Source organism: Lemur catta, chromosome 9, assembly GCF_020740605.2.
Source record: "Lemur catta isolate mLemCat1 chromosome 9, mLemCat1.pri, whole genome shotgun sequence".
NCBI classification, from domain to species: Eukaryota; Metazoa; Chordata; class Mammalia; order Primates; family Lemuridae; genus Lemur; species Lemur catta.
In genome coordinates this window covers 5,223,692-5,240,907 of record NC_059136.1, presented here as the reverse complement: position 1 = coordinate 5,240,907, position 17,216 = coordinate 5,223,692, and the positions used below count along the sequence as shown (strand labels likewise).

At 49.5% G+C, this 17,216-nt stretch overlaps 1 protein-coding gene and 1 pseudogene across 1 annotated transcript in view; one reads left to right on the top strand and one right to left on the bottom strand.

The window, feature by feature from the left end:
* The window catches only part of WDR93 (WD repeat domain 93), a 47,205-nt gene that overhangs the window by 27,652 nt on the left and 2,337 nt on the right, over positions 1-17,216 (top strand). The window contains exons 8-15 of the mRNA XM_045561711.1: positions 103-274; positions 2,902-2,972; positions 3,882-3,968; positions 5,063-5,182; positions 6,562-6,775; positions 8,959-9,022; positions 11,058-11,214; positions 11,569-11,764. Coding sequence (XP_045417667.1) covers positions 103-274; positions 2,902-2,972; positions 3,882-3,968; positions 5,063-5,182; positions 6,562-6,775; positions 8,959-9,022; positions 11,058-11,214; positions 11,569-11,764 — 1,081 coding nt within the window. The remainder of the gene's footprint in view (positions 1-102; positions 275-2,901; positions 2,973-3,881; positions 3,969-5,062; positions 5,183-6,561; positions 6,776-8,958; positions 9,023-11,057; positions 11,215-11,568; positions 11,765-17,216) is intronic.
* Positions 824-2,806, bottom strand: LOC123644656 (annotated as a pseudogene).

The window sequence follows — 17,216 nt, the reverse complement described above, 5'->3', positions numbered from 1 at the left end:
TGGGGGATTCTGCAGGAAACCTGGAAGCACGGAGGAAGTAGGGGGAAATCAGGAAAGGGGACGTCAGATGGCTTGACTAATTCTGGAACCTTTTCAACCTAGGCACCACATTTAAAAGTCCCCTGGAAGTCTTTGCAAAGATAGAGGACTGCTACGGGCTGGGCTCTGGGCAGAATCACTTCATCAAGGAAAGTCAGTGGGAGCAGCAAGCGGAGATCTTCAATGCTTCCTACAAGAAGTACCTGGATGGCGCGTGGGAGGAGGAGCCAATCAGGTGAGCCAGAGGAGGGCCCGCAGAAGCTCCCCATCCCTGGGGAGCTGGGGAACCCCCAGAGCTTCCACTCTCTTGGCACATGCAGGAAATCAACCCAAGGACCTGAATTAACCCGAGATCTAAAAGCTCTTTCTGGTTTGGGGAAATTTTCAGCAAACTTCAGCAGATCTTTTGAAATGTGTAGAGATTATTTAAAAATAGTTAGAACAAAGGCTGATAATGTGGGGGTTTTTTTCATTTTAATATATATTGTTTTAGAATGTAGCACTAACAGCATGATGATAAACTATCACAAATCTGTACCAAGAACTACACAATCTTTAAAATGTGTTTTTTTTTATTTCAGCTTATTATGGGGGTACAAAAGCTCAGGTTATATATATTGCCCATGTCCCGCCCATCCCCCCGAGTCAGCACCTTCAAGCATGACATTCCCCAGACGGTGCGCAACGCACTCATCATGTAGGCATACACCCATCCCCTCCCCCCACCTCCCTAAAATGTGTTGTTTTTCACAAGTAATTTAGTAACATCAAAATGATTATCTAGTCAGGCAAAGGAAAGAAGTTCAAAAGCAGTTTCTTTTTCTTCTACCAGTTCCTTTGCAGTAAGATCCATCTTCTCACATGAGAAATCACTAACAGAGAGAACTTCAACAAACTTCCAGGTCTTATTCTTGATTACAACAGAGAATGAGTGGAGCAGACAATCGGGACTACCATAGCAGTTGCCTTCAGAGACAACGCCCGTGGACACGTTCTCTCCCTCTGGGGTTCCAAAGCAGATGTCTCTGACGTGGGCAGAGATGGCTTTCACAGCAGGTGTTGCACTGGATAGTTTTTGAGCCTGGATGGTGCTGCTGTACAGGCATGATGAATTCTCCCTTGAGCCCGCTCTAACTTTTCAGAGCTTCATAAACACCAACTCCCTTTCCCTGCAATATCACCTTGGCACGGTTGACATCTGGATACTAAGTTGAGGAATGATTTCCCCAGATGATGACATTCTTTACATCATCATCAGTCACACCAAGTTTAAGCACGATTTGAGCTTTCGCTAGGTTGTGATCCAAACGAGTCAAGCGACTGCAGTTCTCCTTGGGCATGGACGGAGCTGACTTGGAGGCTGCCAGGCAGCTGGTGTTGGCTGGGTCACCCACAGCAATCACCTTAACTGACTTCTTGGTATATTTCTCCAAAGCTGCACCTTGGCATTTGAAGATTTTCACATTTGCTTTCAGTAAATCTATCCTTTCCATGCCTTCCCTTCTTGGCATGGAGCCCACAAGAATGTCCACATCCAGGTCTTTGAAGGCAACCTCTTCTTTATCTGTTGTGATGACATCTTTGAAGAGGGGAAGGGCACAGTCTTGCAGTTCCGTTAGGATACTATCCAGGACGCCCATCATGGGGGTGATATCCCACGGCACAAGAATTATAGGCTGGTCTTTACCAAAGACAGATCCATCTCCAATACTGTACAGCAGCGAACATGCGATTTGATCAGCCACTCCAGTCTCAAGGACCCTGGTGCAGACCTGACTGGGAACTGCACAGACAATTTCAGCATCCACAAAGTGAGCCTCCGGGAGTCAGGTCAGCTCTACTGCAGAACTGACTCAGATAACAGGGATTTAAAAGAAGGAATAGATATCTATGGAGATGAGAAATAGAATTTACTTTATGGTTTTATGTATGACATTTTTTTAAAAAGATTTTTTTCCTGGTTATCTAAAAAATACAGAAGATCCTAAAGACAGAAATAAAATTTTTCTCCGTGTCCTTCCTGCCTTTCTAAATGTAACATAGTACAGGTACATAATTATTTTAATACATTACTTTCTAATTTCAGTCAGCACTTGGTCCTCATTAACCACGTGCTGTGACAGCAAAAACTGAGCCCCAGTCTTTGCAGTCTCTGTGGTGGAGCTGCTTTTAGGAACTAGCTCTCCTCACAGCTACCGTGGATCTAGGAATGTTGTTTTCACATGAATAGTGAAACCTCTCATCTTGCTGTCAAGTGGACCTTGAATTTTCTCACTTTGGAGCACAATGTCCTAAGGCTAAGCCCTTATGGCAGCCACCTGTGACCGACTGGAGCCATGACAAGGTCCAGTGTGTCCCTGGAGCTGGGTCTTCCTGCCTAGCGATACTGTCCCGTTGTTAAACCACTGTTAATTGTCCGCTGTGGGAGTATTTACACCATGAAAAGATGCAAACCTAAAATCAGGGCTTTTTTTTTTTTTTTTAAGAGACCCTGTGTCAGCACACCAGAGGTTGTATTGTCTTCCGATAAGAGAGCATTTATGCAGTTGGCTCATGTCTGCTCTGAAGGGCTCTTCCCTGAAAACGGAGGCTGCTCTCCATAGGGAGCCCTCTCAGGCAGGAGCCCTGTCCCGCACCCCACTGGCCTGGGAGGGACTCGGGGCACCCCCCGACCTGCCCTCACCAGTGTCCAAGGTCTGCACATCCCGCCAGGACCAGCACCTAGAATGTGATGGCTTCGTGGCCCTGTATCCCTGAGCAGGTGCATCCTAACTATTGCTGATCTCAGTACCAAGACACTGCCAGTGTCTCTCCTTGCCAAGGAATCTGTGTGGCTCTCACTCGTGTCTCTTTCTTTCCCAGTATGGCCACCTTCCATTTCCTGCTTCCTAGCTGCGTGACTGCAATGCCAGCAGAAGTCAAGAACCCCTCAGGTAAATGAACATGAAGGGCGTAGTTATCCCAGCAAGTGGTCACCTTGGGGAACTCCCTCAGCAAGCCCTCCTAGAGACATTCTGCATGACAAACCTTGCATTATAGGAGGGAATGAAGGGGGAAGTCAGGTTGCCAGCTATAGCTTAACAGCCTCTGTTTGAATCTGTCCGCTGAGCACAGATTCCCTGATAACGGAGGCTGCCTCTGCCTTCAGGGAGTGGGGCTGCCATAGAGAAGAGTATGAGCACACATCCACCAGGCTGCTTCTGGGCTTCTGGATATGAATTCATCCTGTAGAAAATGTTATTTAGGCCAGGCACAGTGGCTCATGCCTGTAACCCCAGCACTTTGGGAGGCCAAGACAGGAGGATCACTTGAGGCCAGGAGTTTGAGACCAGCCTGGGCAATGTAGCCTGGCCCCGTCTTTACAAAAATTAAGAAAAATTAGCTAGGTGTGCTGGCACATGCCTGTAGTCCCAGCTATTCGGGAGACTGAGGCAGGAGGATCACTTGAGCACAGGAGTTCAAGGCTGCAGTGAGCTATCATTGCACCACTACACTCCAGCCTGGGCAACAGAGTGAGACCCCATCTCTGAATAAAAAGGAAAGAAAAGAAAATGTTATTTAAAACACATCCAAGTGGACAGGAATTTTCTAGAAGGTGCGAAAGTAGCCAAGGGGCAGTTGTGACTGTCCTCACTATGCAGGAAGGCAAGTGGGTCCTAGGAACAGGGCTCAGGGGGGTGCCCAGCCGCTCTTTCTCAAGAAGCTCACCCTTCTGTTGGGTGCTGCCCGTTAGAACAAATCACTTCAGACTTCAAACCAGGTACCTATTGTGCAAACACCTTCTGTGCAACTAAAGGCCACCGACTTCTTACGTGAGACCCCTTTCCTCTCTTCTTTCCCAGGAGTACCCTGTGTCCTTGGCGTACACTGGACTGGAAGTCACAATTTTTTCCTCTATTCACTGAACCGAAATCTGAAGGATAAAGTTGGTACTTAACTGCTGAGATGGGAGTTGCTTAAGCTCAGGGCTCTCAGAACATGTCCTTCTCCAGCTTAGCTGAGAGCATGTGACTGACATATCAGTGTCACTTTAGGGGACCATAGCCATGCAGGCAGAAGTGGGGGCAGTGGTGGCTATAGTGTGACCCAAAGTGCCTGTCTCTGAACTGTCATATTTCTTAAAGATGATAGGTCAGTAGGGACAAAGCCCAGAGTCAGGTCCCCAGGGCTCCTTAGGCAGCTAAGATAAAAACAGGGTGGGCTTGTCCCAGCCCAGCTGTCTGCAGACCATGCAGTTTCAGGCCAGTCACCTCCTGCCCCGTCCTCTGTTAACTCACGTGAAACATACAGCTAATTAGTTACACCACCGCTATCTACTCTGTGCGTTTGCTGAGAACAGCAAATCCAGAGAGTTTCTGTATGTGAAAGCTCTTTGAAATTGAGAAGCACTAAGGAAACATAGGTTGTTTTCATTTTACAAATTCACAGAAGCAGTTACATGACCAAGTTCACTTTGTAATAATTCCTCAGCTGTATATTTGTTATACTTTAATATTATATTTCCAAAGTAATGTTTAAAAATTCACAAAGGAGAAATTCCTTTTCTTCTATGCCTCTCCCAGGCAGCATAGCTTTTTTTTTTTTTTTTGTCAACAGAAATGCTAGCCAATGCATGGCTTCTCATCTCCATTTCTGTACTGACTGAGTGGCCTCGGGCAATCACTTACTTCTCTGCCTCAGTCTCCTCATCTGTCAAACGGGGGTACTAATAGGACCTGTTTCATAGAACCTTGTGAGAATTAAATGACATGATGCATGTAAAGTGCCTAACAGTGTCTGGCACCTAGGAAGTGCTCATTCAATGTTAGCTGTGGAATAACAATAGTGTGACTTCTTACTGTGTCTTCATAGGGAAGGAGAATAGCACTTGGTAGAGAGGAGAGAGGTGGTGAGTGCAGACAGGTGCTCCCAGTGCCCGTGCCCCGAACAGCCAGGCCAGTCTAGGTCTCAGGTTGGCCAGGTGAAGTGATGGGCAGGTGCAGGGTCTCGTGGGGACCCTGGTGAGTGGTGTCCTTCCTCTTAGACCCTGAGGGCGTGTGGCCCTGTGCCGCGCCCATTGCAGTCTCTCAGCTCAGCTGCTCCTCCTCCTACCTGGTGCTGGCCTGCGAGGATGGCGTGCTTACGCTTTGGGACCTGGCCGAAGGTGAGCCCCCCCTGCCTCTCTGCCTAGCCCCTGGGTGGGGGCTCTGGGAAGTGCGACTCCAGGAGCTCTGAATTCCTGCAGTCTCTGGGCCTTCTGTTACCCCTGTGTCCTTAAAGTCATCTTGGAGAGCCGGTCCTGCTTCCCCCTCATTCATTCATTCAATAAACATTTATTGAACGTAGTACATGCTAATGCTCCCTACTGCCCATGTACCTGTGGAGTGCCTGCTCTGTGCCCGGCACTCACTGTACCAGGTCCTGGAAGTACAACGACATTGCCTTCATTATTGCACTCCACTGAAGAAGTGTCTTCCAGCATAGTGAAGAACATGTGACCTCAGCCCTGCTCCTCCCAGCCCCCAGGTTCTCAAACTAAGCCAGTCACACATCCTGCTATTGCACGCCCACCCCGGTCAGCAGGAACACCACTGGTATCAGAGCTAAGGGACCTATGAAGCGGTCAAAGTGAGACCAGTAGCTATTCTGGGTGGATGACACCTTGGTGGGGTTTCAGGGTCCTGCTTCGCAGGTATAGAAATCAATAGTATCTCTTTACCCTAAATTGATCAGTCTCTAGGGAATTATCTCCCTGTCATCAAACTTTTTAAAAAGCAATTAATGAATCAGTGGTTTGCCATTTTACAAGTGGAAATGTGTTTCCCTAGAGAGTGGAGGCGACCCGGGCAGCCCTCCTGGTAGGTGAGGAGAACCAGAGCTCATGCCCTGTTTTCGGGGACTCCTAATCACACGGGGCAGCCGGCTGGTCTCAGGGGGCATCCGTCAAGCCAGTGAAGTGCCTTTCGTACTTGGGCTGTCTCTGTCTGAAGAATTCAGTGGTATTTCAAATTGGAGGACGTTCTCCCACATGGTGCTAAAAAAAAATCACAAAGGCCCCCCTGAATTTTATTTATTGAACCAACAGCATTATTATAGAAGCAAAAGGTATTTCAAGGAAAGAAGAGCATTGCCTTGACCAATAGTTTGTTTTCTTTTTTTTTTTTTTTTTTTGGATAGTGATAAATTCTTGTTTGGCTACACACTCACGCACCTCCTTTTCTGCAACCACTCCCCTCTGTCCATACACCTTTGCATCCCGTGGGCAGCTGTCGTTCAGTCCCTGGCTGGGTCGTAGCTTCCTTCCTTCCAGCGCTGACTGTGCCCTCCCCAGCTCCTTCCCATCACAGGAACGTTCCCCTGACAGGGGCTTTTCTCTCCCACTGGGCACCGAGTCCACTGGTTTCGCTCTCAGAGGGAGCTCATTGCTTGATCTTGCCCTCATATCCTGCAAGTCCCTCACATACTTGCCGGGCACAGACCCCGCACCCATGGCTGCCTCCCCCTCCCCACTTTTCTGACCTCCTCACGTAATTATTTTTCCAGGATTCCCTCTTGGGGTCATTGCTCTTCCTGAGGGATGTTTCTGCCAAAGCATTCACTTCCTAAAATACTTCCTGGTCCACAAAGGACAGAACATGTATCCTGAGGACCCAGTGAGATCCCAGATGAAGTGTGTGGTGCTGTGCACAGATGCTTCCCTGCACCTGGTGGAAGCCAACAGGACCCAAGGACCCACCATCCAGGCGCTTGTTGAGAGGTTGGTGGCTTGAGGGTAGGGTCGGGTAACTAACCTGCTGGACAGACAATGCTATGTCATGGTAAAATCTGACCATCTGTCTGAGTACGGTCCATTTCCCTATAGTCATCATTCTCCCAGTGAGCTTCTCAAGATCACCAATGTCATATATATATTACAGATTTTTCCAGCAAAACTGTATGATGGCACAAATGACGTCTGCTGTGGTTTGAATATCCCCTCCAAAACTCACGTTGAAACATAATCCCAGTGTGGCAATATTGAGAGGTGACTGGACCTTTAAGAGATGATTGGGGCTGGGCGCAGTGGCTCACGCCTGTAATCCTAGCACTTTGGGAGGCCGAGGCAGGGGAGGATTGCTTGAAGCCAGGAGTTCGAGACCAGCCTGAGCTAGACCCTGTCTCTACCAAAAAATAGAAAAATTAGCCAGCCATGATGGTGCGTGCCTGTTGTCCCAGCTACTTGGGAGGCTGGGGCAGGAGGATCACTTGAGCCCAGGAGTCTGAGGTTGCAGTGAGCTAGGCTGACACCAGTGCACTCTAGCTGGTGGGTGGGAGAAGAGCAAGACCCCATCTCAAAAAGAAAGAAAAAAAAAAAGAGAGAGAGAGAGATGATTGGATCATGAAGCCTCCACCTTTAGGAATGGATCAATCCATTCATACATTAATGGATTAACAGGTTAATAGACTAATGGGTCATCATGGGTGTGGAACTAGTGGCTTTATGAGAAGAAGAGAGACCTAAGCTAGCACGTGAGCACACTCAGCCCGCGACCGTGTGATACCCTGCACCACCTCAGGACTCTTCAGAGTCCCCACCAGCAAGAAAGATCTCACCAGCTGCGAGAGCCTTAACCTTGGGTCTCAGTGGTCCCTTAACCTTGGACTTCTCAGTCTCCAGAACTGTAAAAAATAAATTCCTTTTCTTTATAAATTACCTAGTTTCAGGTATTCTGTTATAAGCAACAGAAAACAGACCAAGACATCTTTCATATCCCATATGACCAAGGGGTGGCTCATTTCTGCCAAAATAACCTTTTATCACCTTCCCCAAGGATCTCTGTCTCTTTTAAACATTTTTAAATATTTTATGCATGGAAATGAATCAATACAATGCATGTGTGCATGTGAGATCAACTCCCCTGTACCCACTGGAAATAGATCATCTGCAATTCCATGAGGGCTCCCTGTGTGCCTCTCTCTCATCACATCCTTCTTGCTCCTCCCCAAAAAGAACCACCTTATTAATTACCTATTGCTGCATAACAAACCACCCCAAAACATAATGGCTTAAGAAAGCAGTCATTGTTAGTCCTTGATTCTGGAGGTCAGCAATTCAGGCTGATTGAGTTGGTCAGTTCTTCTGCTGGTCTTGCCTAGGCTCTCACCTGTGCCTGCAGGCAGCTTGCAGCTCAGCTAGGCCTGGCAGCTCTAGAATGGCCTCGCTCACACACCTGGCAGTTGGGAGGCTGTTGGCAAGAGGCCCTTGGTTATCCTCATGGCCTCTCCTGCAGACTAGCTCAGGCTTCCTCACGTGGGCTCCTAGCAGCAAGAGAAGGCAGCCCAATGCACAAATGCTTTTCAAGCTTCTGCTTATGTGACATTTGCTAATGTCCAACTGGGGAAAGCACATCCCATGGCCAAACCCACGTCCAAGCGGTGGAAAAATAGACTCTACCCTTTGACGGAAGTCACTGCTAAATATGGCCAATCATTTTTTCAGTTTATCATATCATTTGCCCAAACTCATCATTCCTTTGCTTTCCTTTACGAGCTACATTTGTATGACTATATCTCTAAATAGTGTATTATTTAACTGTGCATATTTAGGAAACTTGTAAATGGAACCATATTCTATGTATTCTCCAATTTGTTTTTCAATGCTGTTTATTCTGTAACTTGCTTTGCAACATTGTTCTCAAGAGCCACGCATATTGATACACGTATCTCAGTTCTTTTACTTTCATTGCTGTATGTTTGTATTCCATTGTATAATATACCACAGTTACTTAAGCATCCTCTTACTAATCGATATCTGGATTATTCCTTATTTTTTGCTACTATGAATAGTATCCTCACATATCTCTTGGTTTCCCTGAGTTTCCCCAGGATATATGCCTAGAGGAGGATAGCAAAACTATAAAACTCTTGAAGTAGAATGTCTGTGTGTCTTCTGTCCTATAGGCCGGTAAAGCACTTGGATGAAGCCATCTGTGCAGTGGCCCCGGTCCCAGCCTTACCCGGCATGGTAGGTTCCCCATGCCTCTCATTCTTCTTCTGTGAATGTGTTCATCTTTCCTTCAAAAAATATTTGTTAGGCCGGGCGCGGTGGCTCACGCCTGTAATCCTAGCACTCTGGGAGGCCGAGGCGGGTGGATCACTCAAGGTCAGGAGTTCAAGACCAGCCTGAGCAAGAGCGAGACCCCGTCTCTACTAAAAAAATAGAAAGAAATTATCTGGCCAACTAAAATATATATAGAAAAAATTAGCCGGGCATGGTGGCGCATGCCTGTAGTCCCAGCTACTTGGGAGGCTGAGGCAGGAGGATTGCTTGAGCCCAGGAGTTTGAGGTTGCTGTGAGCTAGGCTGACGCCACAGCACTCACTCTAGCCGGGCAACAGAGCGAGACTCTGTCTCAAAAAAAAAAAAAAAAAAAAATATTTGTTGAAGGCCCACTATGAGCTAGGCCCTGGACTAGCTTCTGGGTTTACAGATATAAAAGAGAAAGTACCTGCCTTTATAGAGCTCATAATTCATTCGGGAAGACAGACAAGTCACCAAGCAGCTGCCCTAGAACACGAGAAAGGCTGTGATATGACCTTGCAATGAAGGCATGGAACAGAGAGAGGGGTCCCCTAACTCAACCTGCAAACATGGGCAGCAGGCGAGGGCAGTGTACTTCCTGGAGGAGGTGACATCTGAGCTGAGGCAGAGGAGTTGAGAAGGCAGCACCATGGAGGCGGAGAGCACAGTGTGCCCAGGCCCTGCGGGAAGTCTGAGTAGCTGCAGTGTCAGCTGCTGTGGGATGTGGAGCGGGAGGAGCCTGGGGTTGGGACCGTGGAGGGCCTGCATGCCGGGCAGGAGAGCGTGGATGTGCCCTTGTCGAGGATGGGACTTGAGACGGAGAGGTCAGAGCAGGAGAGCGGCATATTCAGGGAAGGGCTGGAGAGCGGAGAGATGGTAGGAAACAACTCCGCAGTCCCAGCCGTCTGCAGCTGTACCACAGGAGCGGAGGCATCACCGCGGTTGGTCCTGACTCGCAGCGCCGATTCCCTAATCCTCACGGGCCCACTGAGGGAACGCAGGCCTGGAGAGACAGTCTGTGTTCCCACTGTGGCCCTGCAGAAGGCGAGGGCAGGACCCCCAGGGGAGGCTCCGCCGAGAGATCCCAGGGCTCACAATGTAGATTCCATGCCCAGCAGCCAGTTAGAGTTAGTGAGCGATGGTTGAAGCTGTGGGTTCCAGCAGGTCCCCCTAGTCAAAGAGAGGAGATGAGGGAAGAGGTTCCTGTGGGTACTGCCGTCACTTCCAGGGCAAGGAGAGAGAGCTCATGAAGTGACTGAGAGGGACTCCAGGGAAAAGCACAGGTGGGTCCTGCACACTCAGGGAGGAGTGTGCAGGTGAGAACTCAGCATCCTGTGCTAAGGAGAAACCAAGCACCTGGTGGAGACAGATGGCAGGAGGTGGGGGAGTGGACAGGGTGACAAGAGACCCTCTTGTGGGAGGGAGGAGAAAGTGGTGTGGCAGCTGGAGGAAACAGGGCTAAAGGGGGCTTTTTAAGGAGGGGGCGAGTGTAGCCTGTTCACTACAGAGAGGACAGGGTGCAGGCAGGAGAGATCTGGGATCCCAGGCCAGGAGGACCTCAGGCTATTGGATTGAGCAGGATCCCTGAGGCGGTGGGAAGGAAGGGCAGGGAGTCAGGAGCAAGGGGAGAGACTGCATCTTGGCCACGTTGAGGCTGAGCCTTCAGTGGAGATGCAGGGAAGAACCAGGAAGAGAGGCCTGGCCGAAAGGGGAAGCTCAGCCCTGGAGCAGACGGCACATGCACGAAGGCCTGCTTGCTGAGGGTGGCCCCAGAGGACTCAGCACACACGTGTCTGCAATTCCCCAGCAGCCCCGGATGGGTCCAGAGGCTGGGCGCCCAAGGGCCAGATCAGTTCTGTTCGCATGTTTTATGTCCAGCTGCTTCTCGTATTCCTTATTGGGGCGACCTCTACACTCTACCTTCTTGTAAGGGACAGAGTCCAGGAGAGGTCCCCACTCACCATCTCTTTGCTTCCCAGGTGCTGATCTTTTCTAAGAATGGCGCTGTGTGCCTCATGGATGTGGCCAAGCATGAAGTCATCTGTGCCTTTGCTCCCCCCACATCCTTCCATCTGGAAGTCCCTTGGAAACCAGTGTTTATCGTGTCTTCACAGCCCCCATGTTTCCTGCTCCGAGGTACAGAGGGGGACCGTGACGCTCGGGGTGATGCCAAGACCTGTGGCCTGCTGACCACTTCTTCCCTGACTGTCTCCGCCCTGTCACACAGCAGAGAGTAATCCCACCAGGCTCCTCCCACTCTGCGTCCCCCTCCACCACCGACCAAACAGTGCCGCAGCTCAGTCCTCACAGGGTGCTTTGATACAATGCCAGCAAGGTCTCCTCTCCGGACTCCTGCTCCTCTGGAGCAAGTGAGCCCCTCACAGCCCAACCCAGACAACCCAGCCTTTGTAAGCAGAGGGCAGCCCCCATGTGCCCACCTGGACCGCAGTCATCACAGAGGACGTGGTGTTTGTTCTTCTTTCATTGCAGATGACCGTCCACATAAAACTGGCTCCACCGATGATGCTGAAATCCAAAATTCTATTTTCTATTTTAATTTTGAGGACTACCCACTCCTGGAAAACATCTCAAAAAATTGTACCATTCCTCAAAGCGACTTGGATAACATGGCCTTCCCCCAGGCTCTGCCGCTGGAGATAAGATGTGAGCGTTTCCTCCAGAAGAGGTAAAGAGTTCTGTGTTTACAGCCCCTCCTGCGTCCGGGGTTGTCTCTGGACCGGGGATAGCGGAGTTTGTTTTATAGTAAGGTCCTTTCAGCATTTCAATTCCTGCCTAAGTGATTTAAACTCCTCCCCCCCCCCACCCCCGCATTGCAGCCCACCAGCCACACTCTGATTCATGGCTGGATTGCTAGAAAAGGTGTGGTTGATTCAGGCTGTAGCAAAGAAGTGCTTCCAGTTGGCGTTTTCTTCCTGTCAAGACCATCTTTTTACTTTCTCAATTCCTTTTTTTTTTTTTTTTTTGAAGCATGTTTGGATTATTAGACTCAATCATTGAAACAGGGGTTTGCAAACTATGGCCTGTGGGCCACATCCAGCCCAATGCCTGGTTTTGCAAAGAAGATTTTGTTCAAACACAGTCATGCCCATTTGTTATGTGTCATCTATGGCTGATTGTGTGAATCGTTGCATTGCGAAAGAGACCATGTGACCCATAGAGTTTAAATGATTTACACTCTGGCCCTTTACAGAAAATGTTTGCCGAGCCCTGTTCTGAGACCGCTTCCTTTATCCGTCATCTCGATAGATGGTTATGCTGCGTCTCTCCCTTCCCTCCCCTTTCCACTCTGCCCAGTCCTCCAAGGCCCAGGGGCCTGCTTTGCTTTCTGCTCCAGAGCACACTGAACGGGACTCGGTCCATGCTGGATAAGTGTCTCTTCCAACCATCTCACAACAAATTTCTGGGGATTTACAAATTCTTGTTGAAAATTCCCCTGTGATCTGACCACACACATGGGGCAGAATGGGGTTATCACTGGACCTGGATCCTGGACCCAGGCCTGCTGCTCCAAAGCTGGGAGACCTTGGCAGTTCCTTGTCCTCCCAGGGCCACAACATCCTTATGTAACGTAACCTCTGAGATTTTGCGATCTCTTCAGTGGCCACAGCGTCTCTTCACGGCTATCCCCCCTCTCTCCATTTAGACTCTCTCTGCAGGGAGGACCGAAGCAGAATGGGTAAGATGTGCAGGTCTGGAGCCAAACAGACGGGCTTGGTTCTCACGGTACCATCTCCTGTGGGGCCTTGCGTGAGTTACTTAACGTCAGAGACTCAGCTTCCTCAGTCATTCCAAAAATATGTAATTCTCCCCCAAGATGTGCCCAGCTGAGTTCTGGACATTTTAGTGATGCCTCATTTTTAGGGCTTGTGGGTATTAAGGGAGACAGCGCATGAGAGTGCCAGGCCCAGGATGGCTGCTCAGCAAGTGGCGGGTATGACAAGGACGATGAGTCCCCTCCCTGCTAATCCAAGTCCATGCCTGGGAAAATCCTAAATGTCACCACCAGGTGGCCCCCAGCTCCTCTTTGCTTTCTGGCTCATGCCTGCGTTTCTCTGCGGCATCTGTGTCCAGTGCTGTGGTGGGTCGCTGGGTGGCTGTCAGTATCTCGTGGAGGGCAGTGTGCACATTGACCAGGAGTGGAATATGGCCTCACGAGTCTTGGGGCAGAGGGAAAATGAAGAAGGGGACCGATGACGTTGTCCCTAACTAAAAGGAGAGGAATATGGCCTCACAAGTCTTGGGGCGGAGGGAAAATGAAGAAGGGGACCGATGACATTGTCCCTAACTAAAGATTTACCAAGAATGCTCAGCTCTTCCTCACAAGGAGGCTTCTCATTCTGAGCCCTGATGACTTGCTCTCAGGACACGCAGCTGAAGAACTGGGGGACTGTCACGATGCCTACAACTTACTTGCAAGTGGTCCAGGAAAATATTTATAGAGACAGAGAGAGAGAGGGAGATAAAATGTTAACGATTGGTGAATCTAGGTGAAGGTTCATTGTACTACTTGCAACTTTCCTACAGGTTTGAGATTTTTCAAAATTAAAAGATAGGGAGAAGTTATAAAATATAATTTACAGTATAATCCTGATTTTGAGTGAAAAAGAGAGAAAACTGGGAATATTACACCAGTAGTAACATTGGTTATATTCAGGCGATAGAAGTATGCATGGTTTTTCTTTGTGTGTTTTCCCTGTTTGCAACTTTTTTACAAAAAAATATGCATTGTTTTGGGAAATAGATTAAAAATGATGGTGAAATTCTAAGTCAAGAGCATGAGATTCAGTCATGGCTGCAATGAGCAGTTGTCCAGGGGAGGCATCTTGGCCAAAAGCTTTCTAGCTTCTCACTTGAAGCTCCAAGCACACCTTGTTTAATGAGTGTATTTCTTTTTCTGTTGATTCTTGTCAAACCCCTTCCTTTTACTAGCCTAGAAAGGATGAGCCCACCCACACCACCCAAGGCCAACAGGCTGCCCTACCTGTGGGAAAGGGCCAAGGTACGGTGGCTCCAGCTCTGGGCAGCTCACCTCCCACCTGGCTGCAGACTAATTGACATTTCTCAGCTTTGACCAAGGGGACCTGCCCTCAGACACCTGTTGAGCCCTACTTAGCCCACAAAAGTTGATTCAACCATAGAACTACTACCTCCACAGAGTAATTTCCCAATGTGAAAAAGTATATTTGTTATTTCTGATATAAGTGATGATATATATTCACTTGTATTTTAATAGAAATTTGGAAAGCAGGAAAATGCAAAAAAGAAAATTTAAATAACCCGTAATGCCACCACCAAAAATCACCAGCGCTGCCACCACTGTGTCCGTGCATTTCCTTTCAGGTTTCTCCCCTTGCCATTGTCAGAAAATGAGACCATCTTTCACATTCACTTTTTTATCTGGATTTATGTCATCCCAGAATATAATCTGAAGACTTTTTGATTTTGAGAAAAACATCTTTGTAAATATGGTTTTTTGTGTCCACGTAATATTCTGTAGGAAGAATGTCTGCAATTTACTTCACTCCTCTATGTTTGGAGCTACTTGAATTAGATGACCCTCCTGTCAGCCCTGACTTCCCCTGGACTCTGGAATACCAGAGGCCATCCTGGCCCCTCAAGAATCTGGGGGACCCTTCCACCTCCCTCTTCCCAGATGTCTCCCTCCTTGTCAACACAGCTTAGCTCCTAGGTCCCAGCCCCAGCCCCTCCCCAGTGGGGCTCCCCAGCAGCTGGGTGGGGTACAGAGGTTGCCTCCTAAGGGAAGAGGGCCTGAGTCAGCAGGGCTGACCATAAGGGGCACTGGGGGCCAGGAGCAGGGCTGGAGGCTGAATGGGGGCAGAGGGGTGGGGAGCATTGGGGAACAGGAAAGCTAAGGGGAGCTGGGAGGGGACACAGCATGTGGCTGGGGGCAGGCCCCAGGTCCTGGTTCCTGGGATTGGGCTTGAAGGAACTTTTACTTAGACCTGATCATATTATCCAAATCATATGCCCTGGGGCACCCCAGCTCTGGTTTGGGTTGGGAAACACTACGATTTAAAGAAGGCTTTTCCTGTTCTACTGCTCAAAGGTGTGATGTCTGGGCTTTCCCAAAGAGTGCTCCCCAACATTTTATGATGAAAGTTCCCAAACATGTAGCAGCTTTGAAAAACATTTCAGTAACCCCCACCTCCCGTGTCCCTACAAACTAAACCCTGTCATTAACACTTGACTCTCCTTGTTTTATCACACATATCCATATATGCCCCAGAGATTCTAATCATCTTTTTTTTTTCTATTTACTCCCATGTCTGAAATAGTTTTCATTGGCCCTAAAACTAGGTGCAACTTTAAGGCAGTTCATGTGATGTGGCAATTGATTCAAAGTTTCAGCAGTCTGTCCAAATTGTTTTCACAAAACCCACACTGGGACTTTGGTAAATAGCCGGTGTGAAGGAGGCCAACTAGCACCAAATGTGCCGCCCCGCCCGGGGCCTGACTTCTGCTCCCCTCTAGCCCAGGCCTCAGCGGGACCATTTCCTTCTGGCTCGACTTCTTGTTGTTTTAGTGTCCAATGTCTCTGGCTGGGTCAAACTTTTGATCACAAGACAGAATTTTCAGGACATTAGGAAACAGAAATAAAGATTTTCCCCCATGTTCCCTGTGGAATGCCAAGCAAAAGTCAGGTGCTCCCCACCCAGCTTTCTGCCAGAATGTGGGCTTCGCTATGACCCCACAGTCGGGGATCCACACAGCACCGGCTCCCCGGCAAGAGGCAGGCCAGGCCTGTGTGGGCGCCAGGTGGCATTTTCCTCAAGGTTGGAGGAGGAGGGTGAGGAATGGTATCCTGCCCCACTTCATTACCGTCCCTGGGGCCGAAACCGTGGGCCTGTCTTAACTTTTCTTTGCCTTTCTTGAGAAGCAAAAGGATGAATCTCTCCTGAAATTATAGCTTCGTAGACCCGGGATGTGCACACAGTCAGGCTGTTTGAATGCAAAGGCTTTGTGCAGGGACTGGCAGGTAGATGTCACATCTTCTCTCCCACTCGGTGATGGGCAGCCCGTCTTTTCGGAAGATGCACGCACACGCTTTGTCAGCACCTTGCTTCAGAACAGTAGGGAGCGGTAGAGAGCAGTGTGGGAGGGGAAATCTGTGTTTGCTGATGGTGGAGAGAGGGTGTCGCAGGCTCCCTAGAGGGCTTTCACCAGGGGGTTCCCATAAACCCCTTGCCAGTCAGTGCCAGCCTCAGACGAACCAGCCATCCTCCCGGTCCTTCCTCGCTGCTGAGCACTGTCAAAGGAAGTCACACTGCAAAGGCGACTGGTGCTGTTGGGGGGGGGAGGGTGCCCGCCCAGCCTCCGTCTGTCCACTTCACACACAGCCATCTCCCACCACCCCCGCCTGGCTCAACTCCTGCCTCCCAGAGCACTCTGGTCCCTTGGCCGCCCTCTCCCTGGGTCACCCGAGTCACTTCCCACCACCATACCCACCTGCCTCCTGACTCAGAGAAACAGGTGCCCTTGCTCATGCCCAAGACTGGTATTTAGTACTTGCCCCTGGATTTGAGGTCTCGGCCCATCCCCTTCCCCAAGACAGGGAGCCCTCCTGCCTCTGCTTATCTTCTCTTTCATCTGGTTGGCAGTCTCTTCCTCTCTGATGGCTTGTCCTAATTATGGGATAATGTCACCATGTTCCCATGTTAGCAAACAATAGCATGCACCTTCCTAGCTCTACAGCCAGAGCTGGAGCCGGCTCAGGGAAGCGCAGTCCACACACCACCCCTGCGTCCTCCTCCCCTCTGCAGACTCCCTGTGGCTCAGTCTGGCCCCACTGTTCCAGCCCAACGTCCTTACGCAGCCATTTGGGTGAGTTTGCCCTCATGTTTCTGTAAGGCAAGTTGGAAGTGGACTTGAAAGTTGTGGGACCGGCACGTCTGAACCGAGTGCGCCCACCCAGAGCTGCTCCAGAGACGCGCCCTCGCGCTCCCGTTGCTCCGGGTGAGGATGCCCCAGGCCTCGCCCTTCCCACGCTGGCTAGACAGGGACAAGCATCCACAGCTTAGGGTTATTTTAATTTGGAAATGAAGGAGGCTGAGCATCTTTTTGGCATGTCTATTATAAATTTCTCTCTCTCCTTGTGT